Raw genomic sequence first — 18794 nt, forward strand, 5'->3', positions numbered from 1 at the left:
GAGGAAGAAGAAGAAGAAGGAGAAGAAGAAGAAGAAGAAGAAGAAGAAGAAGAAGAAGAAGAAGAAGAAGAAGAAGAAGAAGAAGAAGAAGAAGAAAGCAAACAAGAAATGTTAGTCATAAAGAGTGGAGTTTCTGGGTACAGACTTTAAAACATGGAGGAGCAAATAATGCCTCTGAAACAGAACAAGTACACATGGGAGGGTACAGGTAGGGATAGAAAGTTTTCTGAGAGCATGAAAGGAATTTCCATATCACCAGCATTAAAGGCCCCTAGTCTTTGTACTGTTTTTAAAGAAAGTATCTTGAATTTGCCACACCAAACTATGTACAAAAAATTTCATTTAAAAATTTTAAAATTATATTTAAAAAATTGGGACCACTTACAGCTCACACCAAATAGTTTTGATTTCTGAATAACATGCAGTCTGAAATTATACTACAAAGCTATAGTAACAAATACATGGGACTGCCAGAAAAATAGCCACATGGAATAGAATAGTGGACACAAAAACAAACCTATACAACTACAGCTAGTTGAAAATAGCCACAACAAGCATTGGGAAAAAACTTCTTTAACAAATGCTTAGGGCTGGGGATATAGCTCAGTGGCATAAGCACCTGTCTGGCAGGCCCAAGGTCTTGAGTTCGATTCCCGGTACTGCAAAAAAATAATTGAATAAAAAATAAAAATTAAAAAATTAAAAAAAAAACAAACAAAAACAAATGCTTCTGGGGCAAGCCAAATAGCTCAGCAGATTAAAGTGCCTGCAAGCAGGCGCAGGGGCTGGGGGTACCATCTTGGGGCCACAGGGCACAGAGAGACAGCAATTGACACTGGACATGTTGGCGTGCACCTGTAATCCCAGCATTTGGGAAGCTGTAAACAGGAGAATCACTACAGGTCTGATCTAGTAGTGAGACCCTGAACATCCTGTAGACCCTTCCCTAAAAATACAAGAAAAAACAAAGCAAAAATAAAACAAAAAAACAAATGGTGCTGAGAAAATTGGGTATTCATATTGTCTCAGTTACTTTTCTCTCATTGCTGAGAAGAAATACTCAACACTCAAAATTGAGGAAGGAAAGGTTTATTTATCTCACAGTTGGTGGAGGTTTCGGTCTACAATCAGCGGGCTCTAAGGCAGGATGGCATGGCACAAGGGCAACAGTTCAGGGTGACACAAGAGAGCCAAAGCAGCAAAAGCCAAAAGGGGAGGCGGGACAAAGCCTCTTTTCCTCCCTTAAATGGCAAGCAGCTACCAGCCCTGGGCCAGATATAGCACTCACACCACCTACTTGCTCTCTCTTACACAGGATGAGGATGTTTACAAGGCGAGGGCACTGGCTCCCTGCTGAGTCACTTAAACTTGTTAACTTCTCAAACTGACACAAGGAATAACATCCTAGAGGTAAGGCCATGTCCTCTATACCCCAGGATGTAGAACTGCTGAGTTACTTCCTTAAGCTTCTAGATCTCTCAAGTTGACACAATGAACAACATCCTAGAGCTAAAGGCATGTCTTTCTCTCCACAAAAATCAACTGAAAGAACTCTGGAGACCTAGTTATAAGATGTGAAGCTTTACAAGCTTTTTTTTTTTTTTTTTCTGGAACAGGGAAAACAGTTGAAGACATAGCCACAGGTAAAACTTACTTGAAGTGCATGGGAAATAATAGCAAGAATTTAATATATGACATTATATCAAATTAAAAAGTTTTTGTACTGCAAGGGAAACAAGGAACACAGAAAAGAGATAGCCTACAGATTTGGAGAAAAGATTCAACTACTTTCACCACTAAGGAAATACAAATCAAAACTATAGTGAGATTCCATCTCCTTTTAGTCAGAATGTTAAGAATACACAAAACAAATGCCAGCAAGGATGTGGACAAATGGCACCCTCAGTACTGGAAATGTCAGTTAGTATAGCCAATATGGAACTCATAAGGAGGTTCCTCATAAAAAAATAAATGAACTACCATGCAGCCCATTATACGACTCCTTGGTATATATCTGAAGGAATTAAAAGACAGAATACCATGGAGATAACTGAATATTGTTTATCACAGCAAAATTCACAATAGCCAAGATATGGAGCCAGCTTAACTGCCCAACTGAGGAGTGGATAAAGAAATTGTGGTGTATAATACAGAATGGAGTACTATTTAGCCATAAAGAAATTTCACCATTTGCAACAAAATGAATGGAACTGGAGATCATCACATTAAATGAACTAAACCAGACTCTGATCAGTACTATATATTTGCTCTAATGTGTGGAATCCATAAAGTATAACATGACAGTAACAGGCAGTATATTAGGAAAGGAGTAAGACAGCAGGAGGGGGTATAATGGGTGGTAATGGAGATGGCAAAGGTTCTTAATAATATCATTAAGAGATCATGGTGGGAGAGCTTCCGGCTACCCTGCACTGGAGGGACCTGCCGTCCCAGCCAGGGGCAGAGTGAGTGAGACCCTCTTCCACCACCTTGGGATACCTCGCACCAATACGCAGTACCTCTCCCACCCCACCCGCTGATAGGAATTTCTGTTGCATTCCGGGAACCTCGAGATCCAGTCCTAGACCAGGCCCAGTGAGCTGCCTCTCTCCCTTACTCCATCTTGTCCCCTCCAGACTCAGCAGAGGCCTAGCATACAGGCCTGGGATGAAACCCTTCTGCTGCAATCCCTGTGGAGAGTGTAGGGGACAAAACCACCCAGCTAGTCCAGGAGCAGAACATCTTGCCAGAGGGGCACAATAGGTTAACCCCCAAGGGCAGCAGCAGGAACGAGCTGAGCACAGCAGCCAGACAGAAGCCAGGCACAACTGGATAAATCCAAACTTTGTAGATTGGCACCTAAACTTCAATAGGTGCTAAGGATATAACGGCACCAAAGATCTACAACAATGGTCAGAAGACAGTGCTACACAAAATGACAACAAGAAGGAGCAAAATGCAATCTCAGAAGCCAAGCCCATCTGTAACTAGTGCAGAAGACACTAACACAGAACAAACTGGGAATCACACAGCTAAAAGCAATGAATCAATAGCTTCTGAAATAAAGAAACAGCTGCAGAAAGGTATAGAGGAACTCAGATTGGAAATGAAAAAAGAAACCCCTGAATTAATAACATCTGCAGTAAAGAATCAACTGCAGAAACATATGGAGGAAACCCAATGCCCACCCAGAACAAGTGCAGAGGACACTAGCTCAGCACAAATGTATGAATTAATAACATCGATAGTAAAAAAGATGCAGCAGAAAGTCATAGAGGAACTCAGGTCAGAATTTTCTCAAATAAGAAAAGAATTCTCGGAACTCACAGCATCTGAAGTAAAGAATCAACTACAGAAACATAGGGAGGAAACCCAATCTGAAAAAAACACTGCAGTAAAAGAATTAATAACTTCTTCTAAAGAAGACATTGATAAAAAAAAATAGAAGAGATTAGAAAATGACAGATTCTTTGAATGAACAATACAGGAAAGAGACTGCATGAAGCAGAGTCAAAGAGATATAGAGGAAATTAAAATCTCAATCACAAGCTTGCAAAACCGTTCAAGTGAAAGTGAAGTCAGAGTTTCAGATCTTGAAGACGCTGGTGAACCTAGGGAAAAGGTAAAAAAGGATGTCTTAAAAATAAATAGGATGCAGGAAAAAAATAATCCATCACCTGCAAGATGGTGCAAATATGAACAATGAGAGACTAATAGGCATCAATGAGAAAGAAGGAATCAATACAAAGGACATTAAAAAGTATGGGGAGAAGTAATAGCAGGAAACTTCCCAAATATGATGAAACAATCTGACATTCAGTAACTGAAGTATACAGAATGCCAAGGAACCTCAGCCCAATGAAAAACACACCGAGACATATAATAGTCAAGATCCCAGAAATTCAACACAAGAATAATATACTGAAAGCCACTAGAGAAAAGAAGTAGATCACATTCAAAGGAAAACCCATCAGAATTATGGCAGACTTCTCTTCACAAACCATGAAGGCAAGAAAAGCATGGAGCAGAGTACTTCAAGTCCTCTATAAAAACAAATTCGAGCCCAGGTTACTATACCCTGCAAAACTCTCTTTCAAGTTTGAGGGAGAAGTGAAATACTTCTATGACAAGGAACAGCTAAAGAATTTCATGACAAAAAAGCCAACCCTACACAGGCTACTGAAAGATGTTCTAGTGAAGGACCAAAATGATCAGAATTCCTCGAATGAGAACAGAAGCAACCAACTAAATAGGACAAGGAATTAAACACAGGAGAAAAAGAAGTAAATGACAACAGGTAAATACCATGTAAATCGTAAGTCAATACATCACAATTCAAACCATCAATGTAAATGGACTCAATTCACCAATTAAGAGAAATAGACTGGCACAGTGGATTAGGAAACAAAATCAACAATATGCTGCATACAAGAAACACATTTAACTCATAAAGACATTCATAGGCTGAAAGTCAAAGGAAGGAACACAACACTACATGCCCCAGCACCTCAGAAAAAGCAGGGGTAGAAATCCTATTCTCAGACAGTCTCAACTTCATACCAAAAGTGATCAAGCAAAATAAAATAGGTCACTATATAAAGGTTAGGGGAAAAATTCAAGAGGAAGAGGTAACACTCATAAATATGTACGCATCAAACACGGGAGCACCAAACTACATAAACCAAATTGTAATGGACATAAAATCAAATATCCAATATCACAAACTTAACAGGACACTCTAACACCTCCTTATCCCCAAAAGATAGGTCAACCTGAAAAAAACTTAGCAAAGAAATAACTGAACTGAACCAGAGCTTGAAACAAATGGACTTGGTGGACAAATACAGAGTGTTCCACCCAAACACAGTTGAATACACATTTTTCTCAGTGGCACATGGTTCATTTTCTAAAATAAACCAATACTGATCCATAGGTCATGCTTAAGTATATGCAAGAAAACAGAAATTATCCCATTCACATTATCTGACCACAGTGCAATGAAACTGGAAATAAATGACAAAAGAAACAAGAAAAAAACCCTAAATACGTGGAAATTAAATGACACGCTACTCAGCAACCAATGGGTCACAGATGAAATTAAACAAGAAATTCAACAATATCTACAATTCAATGAAATTTCAAGCACAACTTATCAGAATTTATGGGATATGATGAAAGCAGTTCTCAGCGGAAAATTCACAGTTGTGAACTCACACATTAGGAAAACAGAACGGGAACAAAAAAAAACCTAATGCTGCACATTCAACAACTAGAAAAGGAAGAGCAAACCAAATCCAGAGCCCAAAGAGAAGAAATCATAAAGATTAGCACAGAAATTAATTCAATTGAGATGAAGAAACAGTTCAAAGAATTAACGAATCAAAAAGCTGGTTCTTTGAAAGATTAAATAAAATCAATAAGCCCCTAGCTAACATCATCAAAGAGAGGAAAGAAAAAATTCAAATAAAGCAATAAGGAATGAAAAGGGTGTAATTACCACAGATCCAGTCGAAATTCAGAAGATTATCAATAGCTATTTTCAGAATCTTTACTCTCATAGAATAGAAGACACAGAAGGAATGGACAGATTCCTAGAAAGGTACAAATAACCACAACTAAATCAACAAGATATAAAAACTCTCAATAGCCCAATAACAGCCAATGAAATACAAGATGTAACTAAAAACATACCAAAGAAGAAAAGTCCAGGTCTGAATGGATTCACAGCCAACTGAATTCTACAGGAAATTTACAGAAGATGTAGTCCCTATACTCCTAAAACTCTTCAATGAAAATGAAAAGGAAGCAGTCCTCCCGAAATCATTCCTGGAGGCAAGTATTATACTGATATCAAAACCAGGGAAAGATGCAACTAAGAAAGAGAACTACAGGCTGATCTTCCTCATGAACATAGATGTCAAAATCCTCAATAAAATCTTAGCAAATAGAATACAGCAAATCATCAAGAAGATCATACACCATGGCTAGGTAGGATTCCACCCAGGGATGCAAGGATGGTTCAATTTTCGAAAATCTATAAATAAAATCTACACTATAGCAATAGAGTGAAAACTAAAATCCACATGATCATCTCAATTGATGCAGAAAAGGCTTTTGACAAAGTCCAACAGTCATTCATGTTCAAAGTCCTACAGAATATTGGAATAGATGGCCTCTACTTCAATCTGGTAAAAGCCATTTATGAAAACTCAAAGGCTAATATAATCCTAAATGAGGAAAACCTGAAATCTGTTACTCTTAGATCTGGTACAAGACAAGGATATCCTCTATCACCACTCCTATTTAATATAGTTCTGGAATTATCAGCTAGAGTCATCAGACAAGAGAAAAAAATAAAAGGAATAAGAATAGGTAAAGAAGTTAAATTATCATTATTTGCAGATGACATGATACTTTACTTGGAAGACACAAAAAGCTCCAACAAGAAGATACTATAATTAATACAGAAATTCAGAAGCATAACAGGTTATAAAGTCAATACCCGAAAGTCAATAGCATTCGTCTACACAGACATCAAACACACTGAGAGGGAAATTATAGAAACAATACCTTTTACAATAGCACCGAGGAAAATGAAATACCTAGGAATTCATCTAACTAAAGAAGTGAAAGATCTTTTCAAGGAAAATTACAGTACTCTGAAAAAAAGAGATCATAGAGGATTTCAGAAAATGGAAAGATATTCCATGCTCCTGGATAGGAAGAATCAACATTGTGAAGATGGCCATACTCCCAAAATTGCTGTACAGATTTAATGCAATCCCTATCAGACTACCACCAACATACCTCACAGAGCTAGAGAAATCATTCCTAAAATTTATATGGAACCAGAAAACACCTAAAATAGCAAAGGCAATCCTGGGCAATAAAGACAAGGCAAGAGGCATTACAATTACTGACTTGAAATTACACTACAAGGCTACTGTGATAAAATCAGCATGGTACTGGCAACAAAATAGATCTAAGGATCAATGGAATAGATTAGATCATGCTGAAGCCCCTATGAACACATTTAGCCACCTTATCTTTAACAAAGGAGCCAAACATACTCACTGGAAGAAAGATAGCCTCTTTAACAAATGGTGCTGGAAAATCTGGCTCTCTACATGCCGAAAACTAAAACTTGACTCAGGTCTATCACCATGCACTAAGCTAAAGTCAAAATGGATTAAAGATCTAAACAGTAAAGCAGAGACACTAAGTCTCCTGGAAGAGAAAGTAGGAGGAACTCTTGAACACATAGGGGTAGGCAAAGACTTCATGAACAAAAATCAAATTGCACGGGAAACACTTGAAAGAATTAACAACTGGGACCTGCTCTTACTGAGAAGTTTTTTCATGTCAAAAGAAATTATTAGCAAAGTGAAAAGACAACTGACAAATTTGGAAACAATCATGACAAATAAGTACTCAGACAAAGGTCTGCTCTCTAGAATTTATAAAGAACTAAAAATAGTAGGGCCCCAAAATTTAAAGACCCAGTCCAGAAATGGGCATCCGAGATGAATATACACTTCTCAGAAGATGAAATTAAAGAAACGAATAAATATATGAAAAAATGCTCCACATCACTAGACATCCATGAAATACAAATTAAAACAACATTGAGATAGCATCTCACCCCAGAAAGAATGGCTATCATAAAGAAATTACCCAACAACAAATGTTGGAGAGGCTGTGGGGAAAAAAGAACCCTTCTCCACTGCCGGTGGGAATGTAGCCTGGTGCAACCATTATGGAAATCAGTATGGAGACTCCTTAGAAAAGTTTGACTGCAAATCCCATTTAAACCAGCTATCCCTCTACTTGGAATTTTCCCGAAGGATCTGAAAACATGATATCATAGGGATATATGTGTGGCTTTGTTTATAACAGCACAATTTGTGATAGCCAAATGTTGGAAACAACCAAGATGCCCATCACCTGAGGAATGGTTGAAAAAGTTGTGGTATTTTTCACAATGGAGTATTACTCAGCTATAAAGAATGATAAACTCAAAGCCTTTATATTGAAATGGATGCCACTTGAACATATACTCATAAGTGAAATAAAACAGACACACATGTGTAATTATCGTATGGTTTCCCTAGTATAAGAACTCAAAAGAAGAAATACAAATAGAAAGGTATAATACAAGTAAAAGGAAAGCAGGATCTCAAGGACTAACTAATCAAGAGAGGGAAAGGAGAAGAGCTAGGAAACATGAATAAGTCAAGCCATACAGTTATATGTAAAAGATGAGCAAGGCAATGATCCGGAGAATCTTCAGAAGATCTTTGAATCTAGCAGTTAATTGGAAAGATTCTCACCCTAACTATATACAGTGATACCTGTGAACTAAGCTACTGCACTGCAGATGGTAATCTCAAAAAGTATTTTCATGCTTGGAGTGCTGGTCATTCTGGTCTTCTGAATACGGGCTGCTTGTCATGACATGCCAGTTGCTGCTGTGCTGTCTCTCGAGTAGATGATTGTTCAAAAAGAATAGGGTAATGAATGAATGCAAGAGACAGGAAAAGGAATGTTGTGGGACTGTCCTGCTTCAAGGTTGTATATGGTTAGACTTTTGGACCTATGTGTAAACATAAGAATTATATAATTCTTTATGCCTTTTTAAAAAATATATTCTAATTTTTAAATGTTTTTTCATCATATTCTGTAGGGACTTAAAGTTCAACATATCAATACTTGAGGAAAAATACCTGTTCCATGTTATGCCTAAGATGTTTGATATTCAGACAGATAATGAGGTTAAGCTTAACAGTCTAGGTTGTATGGTAATAACAATAAGCTTCTCTTCTGCAGGGTTAACAACCTAAGTCCTAATTCTGCAGACCAAAATTAGAGAAAAAAGAGGGCCAGAAGGAAAGCCAACATTTTGGCCCTAGCCTTCCAAGGTCAATTAAGACTCAGGACATATGAAAACTTGTACTGTAACGTCACGTAACTTGGTAGTGTCCCAAATTTTCTGTTCAAGGAGATTATGGGGCCAAAGAGGAAAGTGATCGATGATGTAGAGTGTGCCTACGGAGAGTCACACGGAGAGAAAACATTCTCCCAGGCTTTCACAGAGAGCACATTGGCCAAGCAATGGCCATGACTCATCCACATGGCTGACACTGACAAAGGTTCTACAATCTGAGGAAAAGGGTCTCAGGATAAATCCTGAGGGGATTTCACTGACCTTATCAGACCCAAAAGCTACCACTCTTGTTGCATAGGTCCTGCTTTACCTTGGTCTTAACCATCCAGCAGAAAAGTATCAAAACGAAGTATAAGAGGTAAAGCCATGCTGTTATGTTGAGCTGTAGGGGACTCAGGTCAACAATTTCTGACATTGGCAGTGAAGCAGCAGACCCAATACTATTATGGACTACTGGACTCTTCTAGAATATTTTGCTGATTTTACACACCGATAATATTCAAATAATGGAACTTAACATAAAAAGGGGATGCAGATGAATGTCCATTGTGTATCTGTGTATTCAAAATGGTTAGGATAGATATATAGTTACATTCTCTTAATGAATAGAGGGATTTGTTCCAATGGTGTTTGTAGATAGGATATCATGTCCGCATCTTGTATAAGCAATTAACCACTGGAAGAATATATGTAATGTGTTAATTATTGAATCTGTCCCACCAATGTGGTTTGAAACTGTCTCATAGCTATTTGTTTCTCAATAAAATTATGGAAAAAAAAAAAAGAGATCATGATATTGACCTGAATTTACTGAGGTAAAAAGTTGTCTCCTATGCTCCCTCAGGTTAAATAGCAGGTAACAACAATGGAATATATGGCACTGCAACATTTTATTTTGAAGAATGCACTAAGGTCAATAGATATCAAGAAAGCATGTAGAATGGGCTTCAATTAACTGTTTCAATTGTCTAGAATGAGACGCTGAGCACATTTTTTTTTTTACTATAAAAATTACTGTTTCTAAGCAAAGGAAATTATCAATTGCTATAGAAGTATAGATCTGTTAAATAGCTTGCTTGTAGTAATCACTTCACTATGTATCTCCATCTCAAAACATCACCTTACATACCTGAGACATACACATTTGATTTTGCCAGTTATAATCAATAAAATGGGGGAAAAGCTTTTTATGTTGTCAGGAAGAAGCATAATTGGAAATATGCACACCATAGTGTTTTTTACCTCTACAGGTAAAGTTGGCATTGAAAATTGAACTTTAATTAGAAATGTATCATTCTTATATTTTAAATTAAAAATACAATTCAGTAGGAAGCTTATGTAACACAGGATTTATAATTAACTAGGCTCAAATTCCAGATCAAATCTTAGATTTTTTTTTTTTTTTTTGTATTTTTAAGGAAGGGTCTACAGGGTGTTCGGGGTCTCCCTACTAGACTGGACTCATAGTGATCTGCCTGTTTACAGCCTCCCAAGAGCTGTATCCAATTAAATCTTAAAAAAAAAAAAAAGCCCATAAAGCACAAAGCACAATAGCAGAGAGAAAGCTCTTGTGCTTCTTCGAAAAAGGGCAATCTCACTTATGGGGCTCCACACTTAAGACCTAATTATGTCTTAAAGCCTCCATTTCTTTAAAACTATCACATCGGATATTAAATCTGACATAAATCTTGGGAGAAGACATTCAGTCTACATCATCAAAGGACAATTTGTTACACAGAGGCACACTTCGCAGCCTATCATCTAACTGACAATACTGAGGAGGGAATGGAACATACTCAGGTATGTTCACAGCCTTAGCTTTCAAAACCAGTGATTCCACCTTATCTATCTTGACATATAGTATACTTGTACAATCTGTCAAGATATAAAATGACCTGTAGAGAACAGCCTTTCCTTCTCGTATGTCTATTCATTTTACTCATCTAGGCATGTCATCAACATGGCTCCTCCATTTCACCATCTTCATTATAAAGCTCCATGGGAGAGATGTGCTTAGGTGTTTGTACAAAGATACAACTAACGCATCTTCTAGATTATGTGTCTTATCTTGAGGAGACTGAGCCATGCAAGTGAATGCTCTTTCTTTCCAAAGAAAATAAAGGCTAAGTTTAATTTGTATTTGGGGGCCTAAGTTTTTTGCAATTCTTTGTATGTTCTAGATAGAAGTCCTTTGTCTGAGGGGCAATTGGTTAAAATTTTTCCCATTCTGTGAGTCTTTTCACTGTTAATGATTTCTTTTGATGTGCAAAATCTTTTTCATTAAATAAGATCCTAGTTGTTGATTTCTGAAGTTTTTTCCATGCAGTTTTGGTTTTGTTCATTAACTTCCTGCCTGCTTCTGTCTTGTCTTCAAGATTTCTACCTACTTTCTCTCCCAGTAATATTTAAATTGATCCAGTTTGACTGTAGTATATGGTGATAGACATGCATCTAGCTTTAGTCTTTGCCATGTGGAAAGTCAGGTTTTCCAGCACTATTTATTAGAGGCTTTATTCCAGTGAACGTTTGGCCCCTTTGTCAAAGATAAGGTGGCTGAATGTGTTTGTAGTTGTGTCTGCATCTTCTAATCTGTCCCACTGATCCTGAGGTCTGTTTTTTTGCCAGTACCATGCTGATTTTATTGAACTTTGTAATATAAATCAAGTCAGGAACTGTGATGTCTCTTGCCTTTCCTTCATTGGCCAGGATTGCCTTTTATATCCTAGGTTCCTTCTGGTTCCAAATGAATTCTAGGAATGCTTGTTTCTAGACTGTGAGGGATACTAATGGTATTTTGATTGGGATTGCACTAAATCTGTATAACACTTTTGGGAGTGTGGCCATTGTCACAATTTTGGTTCTATCCATAAGCAAGGGAAATCTATGGGCATCTGAGATGAAAACACTTCTCAGATGAAGAAATACAAATGGCAAACAAATATATGAAAAAATGTTCAACATCATTGGCAATTCAAGAAGTACAAATAAAAATAGCACTGAGAGTTCATCTCACCCCAGAAAGAATGTCTGTCATAAAAAAAATTAACCAGTAACAAATGCTGGCAGGGCTGTGAGGAAAAACTGTTGGTAAGAAAATAGACTGGTCCAACCACTGTGAAAATCAGTGTGGCAATTCCTCAAAAAGCTAGTAGAAGTCCCATCTGCAGCTATCCCTTCTGGGTATTTTCCCTTAACTAAAAACACCATACCACAGTGATATATGTGCTCCCATGTTTATAGTGGAATAATTTGTCATACCTAAATCTTGGAAACAACCCAAATGCCCATTAACTAAGGAATGGATAAAAAAGATGTGGTATTTTTATACAATGGAGTACTACTCAGATGTAAAGGATGATAAGTTGGAGGCTTTTACAGATGAGTAGATACAACTAGAGATCATACTCTTAAGTGAAATAAATCAGATGTGCATGTACAAACATCATATGGTCTCCCTAGTATAAGAAAATGAAAGAGTAAGTAAGCTCCCAAATGCACAACACATATTATAAAAAGGAAACAACTGGGATGGGGGAAAGAACAGAATGGAAAGGAAAAAAATGTACACAGATCTAAGATAGTTTTACTACTAATTTCTGTTCACTGAAAGGAATGGTCTGTGCTTCTATTTTTGCATGCCTGTGTCTTGTAATCTGATCAACTACTTTGTATAAAACAATATGCAAAATAATAAACATTATTTTCTAGTATCTTGTTCTAAAATTTTGTATCTTTTTTTTTTTCTTAAAAAAAAGCTGAATTTGCTGTCTAATCCCAGTAAGCATTCAAGATACCATGGCATGAATGTTCAGTATATCATTAGGGTTTATTCTGTTCAGTGATTTTCCCTTTTAACTACAATTCCTTTACTTCTTGCTAGTTCTGTTTCAATAAGCAATCGTACTTTAAGAAGAGACCAAATATTAAACTTTGAGATCCAGGTGGAAACAAGAATAAGAAAGGGAGAAGAAAATTAAATCACCGGAAGTTAAACAGGGCTTTTAATATAAAAAATACAAAATGTAAGAAAATTAATGGACATATTAGAAGGAAAATGCGGAGACAATGAGTGGCTTATAATATTTTCTATATCCAATGGAATTCGGTCCTGTCTCTTTACTAAAATCTCTCCCAAAAGTATATAGTACAAATTTCATGAGTTTTTAATGAATTTTCAATGTCATTTTAAAATGTAATGAAGTACAGTAGCGTTATATAGTGCACATAAATGTGAATGCATCCTTCCATGAGAACAAAAAAACCTATTCCAACATGACTATCATCTTAAGAAAATACCAAGAATTCAAAATGCCTATTTCTGTCACTGAAATGAAAATATTTGTGTTAAGTATTGCACACAAACAAAACTAGAACAAGACGTGCAACTCTTACTATGAACTTTATTTTTGTTCCAGAAATTTTATGTTAGTGTTTCTTTAAACCAGACACTACAACAGAAAACAATGAACCTTTGATAAAGTTTTCTTTTTTTTTTTTTTTTTGGCAGAACCAGGGATTGAATTCAGGCCCTTGCGCTTGCCAGGGAAGCGCTTATTCCACTGAGCCATCTCCCCGGCCCCTGATAAAGATTTTAAGAGTTTACTCATATATTCTTCAAATTCTCACATATAAATTATATTTTACGTTGATGACTTAAAAACAAGCACAATAACATAAAAAACAAAGATTCTTCTTCTTCTGTTTAAGGAGAAATGTTTTCATTAAACATCTTTGCTGTCAGTTCTGGGTGAACCAGGATGGCCGCTTCCTGACTCGTTCAATGATCCTCTTTCCCTGATCTTCTGGGGCTGGGGTCTCTCCCATGTATAAGACCACAGTCTCTGTAGAGGGAGCTTTAAAAGGGCCCCCTTCTTGTTTCCCTATCTGTCGTCTGATTTCTGCAGTCTCCTTGCGCACCTTCTCATAGCAAAAGGCACAAAGGACATGCTTCAATTTTAGGTGACCGCATTCAGGACAAACATCGATATTGTTCTTTAAAAAAACAAACAAAAACATGTATTAATAAGAGGCAATATGATGCACAAATAACCCCCAACAGGAGTGATGTTCACAGTTTAGCTTTCTGAGAATTTTCGTGCCCTATGAGGTCATAATGTCATCTAGCTTCAACCTCACTTTTATTTTCTTGTTTGTTTGGAGACAGGGACTATGTAGTTCAGGCTGGCCTGGAAAAATGTAGCCAGGTTGACCTCAAACTCACAGCCATTTGACTTCGGCCTCCTGTATGCTCAGATTACAGGCGGGCACCAGCACGCCCAGCTTTCAATCTCCCTTTAACAAAGAAAATAAGCAACACTGAACCTGAATTAGTAGAAAAATTAGGACTAGAACTCATGTTTACCAACTTTGAATCTGGTACTTAAAAATAGCAGTCATCTTTACTTAAAAAGTTAATCTGTTATCTTAATTCCAAGTATCTAAATAAGGAGTCCATCAACCTAAGGGGTGATCTATACAGAGAGCATCTTAAATAAGATGCCAAGGAAAAGTAAATTCACTTTCAATCTAGAGAAAAATAGGATTATACTAATATTATAAGCTGGAGTCCTCTGCTTTATTACAGTGTGATTCAAATTCCTACTCAATTACAGATTTGGTAGATGGTACAATTTTTCTTTTTATTTATTATCTATTACTCTTCAATGTAAAACCCTCATGATATTACCATTTGAGAATATTTTAATGAGTTGTAATATATATTTATATCCAACTTTATGTAAGAGTTATAAGTTCTAAAAAACTTCAACATATTTTCAAGACAGACTTTAAAAAAAATATAAAGAAGAGTAAATCAGTGGCATAGCGCCTGCTTGGCAAGCACTGAGGTCTTGAGTTCAATTCCCCGTTCAAGGAAACAACAAATCAGGAGCATTGAAGAAGCTTCAAATACTTCATAAAATTAATATATTAGTATGTGTGAGGCTACAGCCTAGAGTAGTGACAGACTAGAATAACAATAAACAAATTTCATTTTCTAAAAGGACAAAGAATCTTGTTAATTACTGGCCTCATCGTACTATTATTCCACTTCAGTGCGGTGGGTTGTATATCCCCCCAAAGATAGGAAAGATAACCAGTCAGTTGGTCTTTTCATGCTCAAAGTACCCAACACAATGCAGTATTACATGTAGCAGTAAATAACTTCACGCACAGGAGAAGAGCAGTCAGAGAACTTAGGTACTTGACTGGAGCAAGACCTCACTTCCAAAATCCTAAATCCTCAAGACCAAATTTTATGGTGTCCTAAGTAAAATGTTTTTCAGTTCCAGATTTAAATTTCTGCTCTACTGTGTCTCAGAAATACTTCTTGGTTTAAGTTCCAAGGGTTGAAATGTAAATGTAGACACTCTGTTCTTAAGTGTCACCCACAGAGCGTCAGTGGTGGAATGTGGCATAGCAGGCAAGAATTGAAATTATAACTGTTACAGCTACAAAATACTACTACACCTATCATCATTTTCGTTTAATTATATCAATGAACAGAATACATCCAGAGGTGAAGTTGGTGAATCTGGAATTGTCTGAACACACAAAGAAAGGCTTCAAGAGAAGAATGCGAGTTCAAAAATCAAAACGCTAGGGGGTCAAATCCTGAGTTTCCCTTTTAAAACTGTGTCTACAGACTAATTCTTTTAGCCTCAATTTCTTCATCCTATAAAACAAAGAAAGTGATATTTACTTTGGAGGACTGGTGTGAGAATATGAGGACACAGTGCACATAAAACACTAAGATACATTACAGGCTGTGCCTGTCCTTCACAATACTGTACTGGACACAGTGAAGGACAAGTGAAATACATAAGGGCTAGTAAAACCTAAGATCCAGCATGCTCTACACTTCTGACTTTAATTTCATTATTACCACAGTTAAATGTTTATCCACTTAGAATTCAAATTTACTTGGCCTATGACTAATAATAGTTCATAAGTTAAAAGTTTGGGGTCTCTTTACAAAATATCTTACTTAATTTCTAAATTTCTTCTTTCATTGTGTTTTTAGTGTTTGGGAGAGAGGACGACAAGATTTACACACTGAGATAACCGTATTTTAGTTGGGGCAGACCATAGACATGTAAGACTTGAGAATAATTTATCTATAGGTTCTATAAGTATACCATGACAATAGTCAATGGTGGACTCGAGGAAAAGCATATTCACAAAAATGAGAATAAATTACCTTAACTTTAATGAGATTCCAAGGGTTTCTTCTTCTACACCGGTTAACTTCAATACTGCGTCTGTTTTTGGGAGCTGCCATCCAAAAGATACCATCTAAGAGGCTGGAATTCTCCTGACTTCCACTGGTATCATTTGCTGGCTCTGTAAAGATCACTGGACCGTGGACCACTAGCGCTGGTGCTATAAAGTAAAACATGGGAGATACAGAATCAATTTCCAGCTCCCAAATGACTATTTGCAAATGTCATTCTTCTGAAACAACCAGGATATGTCACGATACACACACACACACACACACACACACACACAGAGCGCCAGAGCATGTGTGCTTAGCATGGTAAATTCAGTAACTATTTAATAGAAAATACAGCTATTAAAATATACAATACTAAAGACAAGTAAAAAGGCATTTTAAAATAACACAAATAGGATTCTTTCTTAATAGAACTTGCTGAAATGAGATGCTTGACAGGTGCATAACTTAAGAAACAAAATCATTCAATTGTCCACATTTCACTTGGTAGAGTCTGTATCTACTCTGGGTACAAGTAAGTCTAAGATCCTGATTACATACACTGAGACAATTCTGCATAATCTTTAAAAAAAATACACAGTGCTTTAATCACATACCCTGGTAAATTCCTTTAAGTCACTAATTTCTTCATTAGTATTTAACCTTGACTCCTGTTTGTTCTCTAAGAAAAATAACTAGTCCCTTCACTGTAGAGCACTATTTACATAACTATCAATGGATCGCTTTTTTGTCCTTTAAAATGCTTACAAAGGAAAGAAAGTCCTTTATCTTTTGCTGTTCTTCAGACTTGTGATACTTCTTTTGATTTCCACACTTAACAAACAGCTCTTCAGGAGATCTAAAAATATTGCTAAGCATAGCCTGGTGTTTCCTAAGGGAAGCTCTTTGTAAGAGAAGCCTGTGTGATAGTCAATCTTTCCGAGCCTGGATGCCAATGAGAAGCGGAACACTGTACAAACACGACTACTCTGCCCAAAACCGTGCACTGAAAGACTCGCCCAGACTCCAGCGAGCTTTCCAGCAGCCCAAGGTCCTGCCCTCAAAAGGACCTCAGCTCCCCTTTGGGTGCTTAAACGAGAAAGCTCTACACTGCCAGGAAAATATACTTCTTGCTCTCAACAACACACATCAGCACTGCCTCGTGACAGGCTTCCGAACTCCCTTACGGAAATCGCTACAAAAGGGTTACCATTGGACAGACGCTTCCTCTGCAGCTCAGGAGGAGCTCAAGGCCCCGAGGCCACTGCTTCGAAATATAATCAACCATGCACTGCGGGGCGAAGGCCTCCCAGTTTTTGTGGGCGGGGAGAACCAGAACCCTAACTTTGCTATCTGTGAGCCAGTAGAGCTGGACTTACATTGGCGCTGTTCCTCTCCTAACATGTCAAAATGCCTCTGCACAAATTGGAACGAAGTCGGCGCGTTCCCATCTTACCGCGCAATGTTCTTAGCTCTTTAGAAGGCTGTCTTCACCTACGACACAAACTGAGACGCTCAGTGGAAACGTAAAAGTCTCGGGTTTTTTCTTCGAAAATAAAACTGCAAAAATAGGCGAGCGGACGCTAAGCAAAAGGCACTGGGAACTCCTGCCCGCTCGGGGAGCGGGAAGCACAAACAGCCCGGCGTCTTCGCATCAACCTTTCCGCACCTACCCCATGGAGGACTGGAAAGGCCTGGCCAGTTTTGCTGGAATTTCCGCTGCAGCAACTCCAAACAGTGTCGAAGCAGGCCCCGGGACGCAGGCCACCGCGGAGCCACCACCAGCAGCAAGGACGCCACCATGTTTCTCCCCGGAAGACGCAGACCACCTGGCTGCTGGGTCCCACCCCTACTTGGAGCTTGCGCACAGAGCCAGCGCTAGGGCGAATCTGGCTTCTGAAACTACAATTCCCAAAATTCTTTGCGGACGGCTTTGACTCTATCCTCCAATGAGAGAGAGAGGAGGGAGGCGCGGGGATGGGAAGTGAAACTAAACTGACCGTAGTGCGCATGTGTGCGGATGTGCTGGGCCTCTCCGAGTAAAGATGGCGGAACGCGGTTACAGCTTTTCGCTGACAACCTTCAGGTACGGAAGAGACCCCCACGCCCCCAAGGTCCTGGGCTCAGCAGAGGTTGCAAGAGCTCGCTCCGTTCTGCTTTGTGTGCCCTGGCCTCTGGCCTGGTACTTTCTGAGGGTCCAGGAGAGAATAGACGTGGGAATACAGCTTTGCACAGTCATTTGCCGGCCGATGGAGGCCAGGGAGCGCGGGGCCGAGGTATCCGGGCACACTTGGTGTCCGCGTTCATGGGGTGCTTTAGCCAGTCCTGCGCCTTCGCCCGGGAGCCTGGAGAATAAGGCACTTTGGTACCAGTTTTCTCCCGGTGTCCCGTTCAAAACTCTTACATTGCCTTCCTGGCCCAAGTAGGCCTGATGCGGGCGGGCGCTTCTGAAGCTTGGAGTCTTAGTGCGTGGGGGCGCGTGTTTTGTTTTAAGTCTTAGCTTTGTGGTTAAGATTGAAGCGCTGATTTTCCTTGGGCACCCGTTGTTTTTCGAAACACTGCGCTTTTGGTATCTTCGAAGCCCAAGTGAAAATAGAAAGCGCTGATTTGTCTTGGCAGGTTTTTGTGGACCCAAAA

At 38.3% G+C, this 18794-nt stretch overlaps 2 protein-coding genes across 2 annotated transcripts in view; one reads left to right on the top strand and one right to left on the bottom strand.

Moving 5' to 3' along the window:
• Positions 1-13534: 13534 nt before the first annotated feature.
• Positions 13535-18017, bottom strand: Mrpl32 (mitochondrial ribosomal protein L32). The gene is made up of 3 exons (XM_004629555.2): positions 17831-18017; positions 16143-16324; positions 13535-13936 (listed from the first exon to the last, which is right to left on the bottom strand). Exons 1-3 carry the CDS (start codon positions 17958-17960, stop codon positions 13682-13684), a joined length of 567 nt encoding a protein of 188 aa, XP_004629612.1. The 5' UTR covers positions 17961-18017; the 3' UTR covers positions 13535-13681.
• Positions 18018-18162: 145 nt separating this feature from the next.
• The window catches only part of Psma2 (proteasome subunit alpha 2), an 11016-nt gene continuing 10384 nt past the window's right edge, over positions 18163-18794 (top strand). Inside the window, exon 1 of the mRNA XM_004629556.3 lies at positions 18163-18243. Within this exon, the coding sequence (XP_004629613.1) occupies positions 18203-18243 (41 nt within the window). The 5' untranslated portion in view covers positions 18163-18202. The remainder of the gene's footprint in view (positions 18244-18794) is intronic.

The sequence above is a fragment of the Octodon degus genome, unplaced genomic scaffold, assembly GCF_000260255.1.
Source record: "Octodon degus isolate 3935 unplaced genomic scaffold, OctDeg1.0 scaffold00031, whole genome shotgun sequence".
NCBI classification, from domain to species: Eukaryota; Metazoa; Chordata; class Mammalia; order Rodentia; family Octodontidae; genus Octodon; species Octodon degus.

Bases quoted from the DNA above. Each gene is read 5' to 3' on its own strand.
- Mrpl32 (XM_004629555.2), bottom strand. From the start codon at position 17,960: ATGGTGGCGTCCTTGCTGCTGGTGGTGGCTCCGCGGTGGCCTGCGTCC. The intron at 16,325-17,830 runs GTAGGTGCGGAA...TTTACTTTATAG, and splicing joins CCTTTCCAGTCCTCCATGGG to CACCAGCGCTAGTGGTCCAC. The intron at 13,937-16,142 runs GTAATTTATTCT...GTTTTTTTAAAG, and splicing joins GGAATCTCATTAAAGTTAAG to AACAATATCGATGTTTGTCC.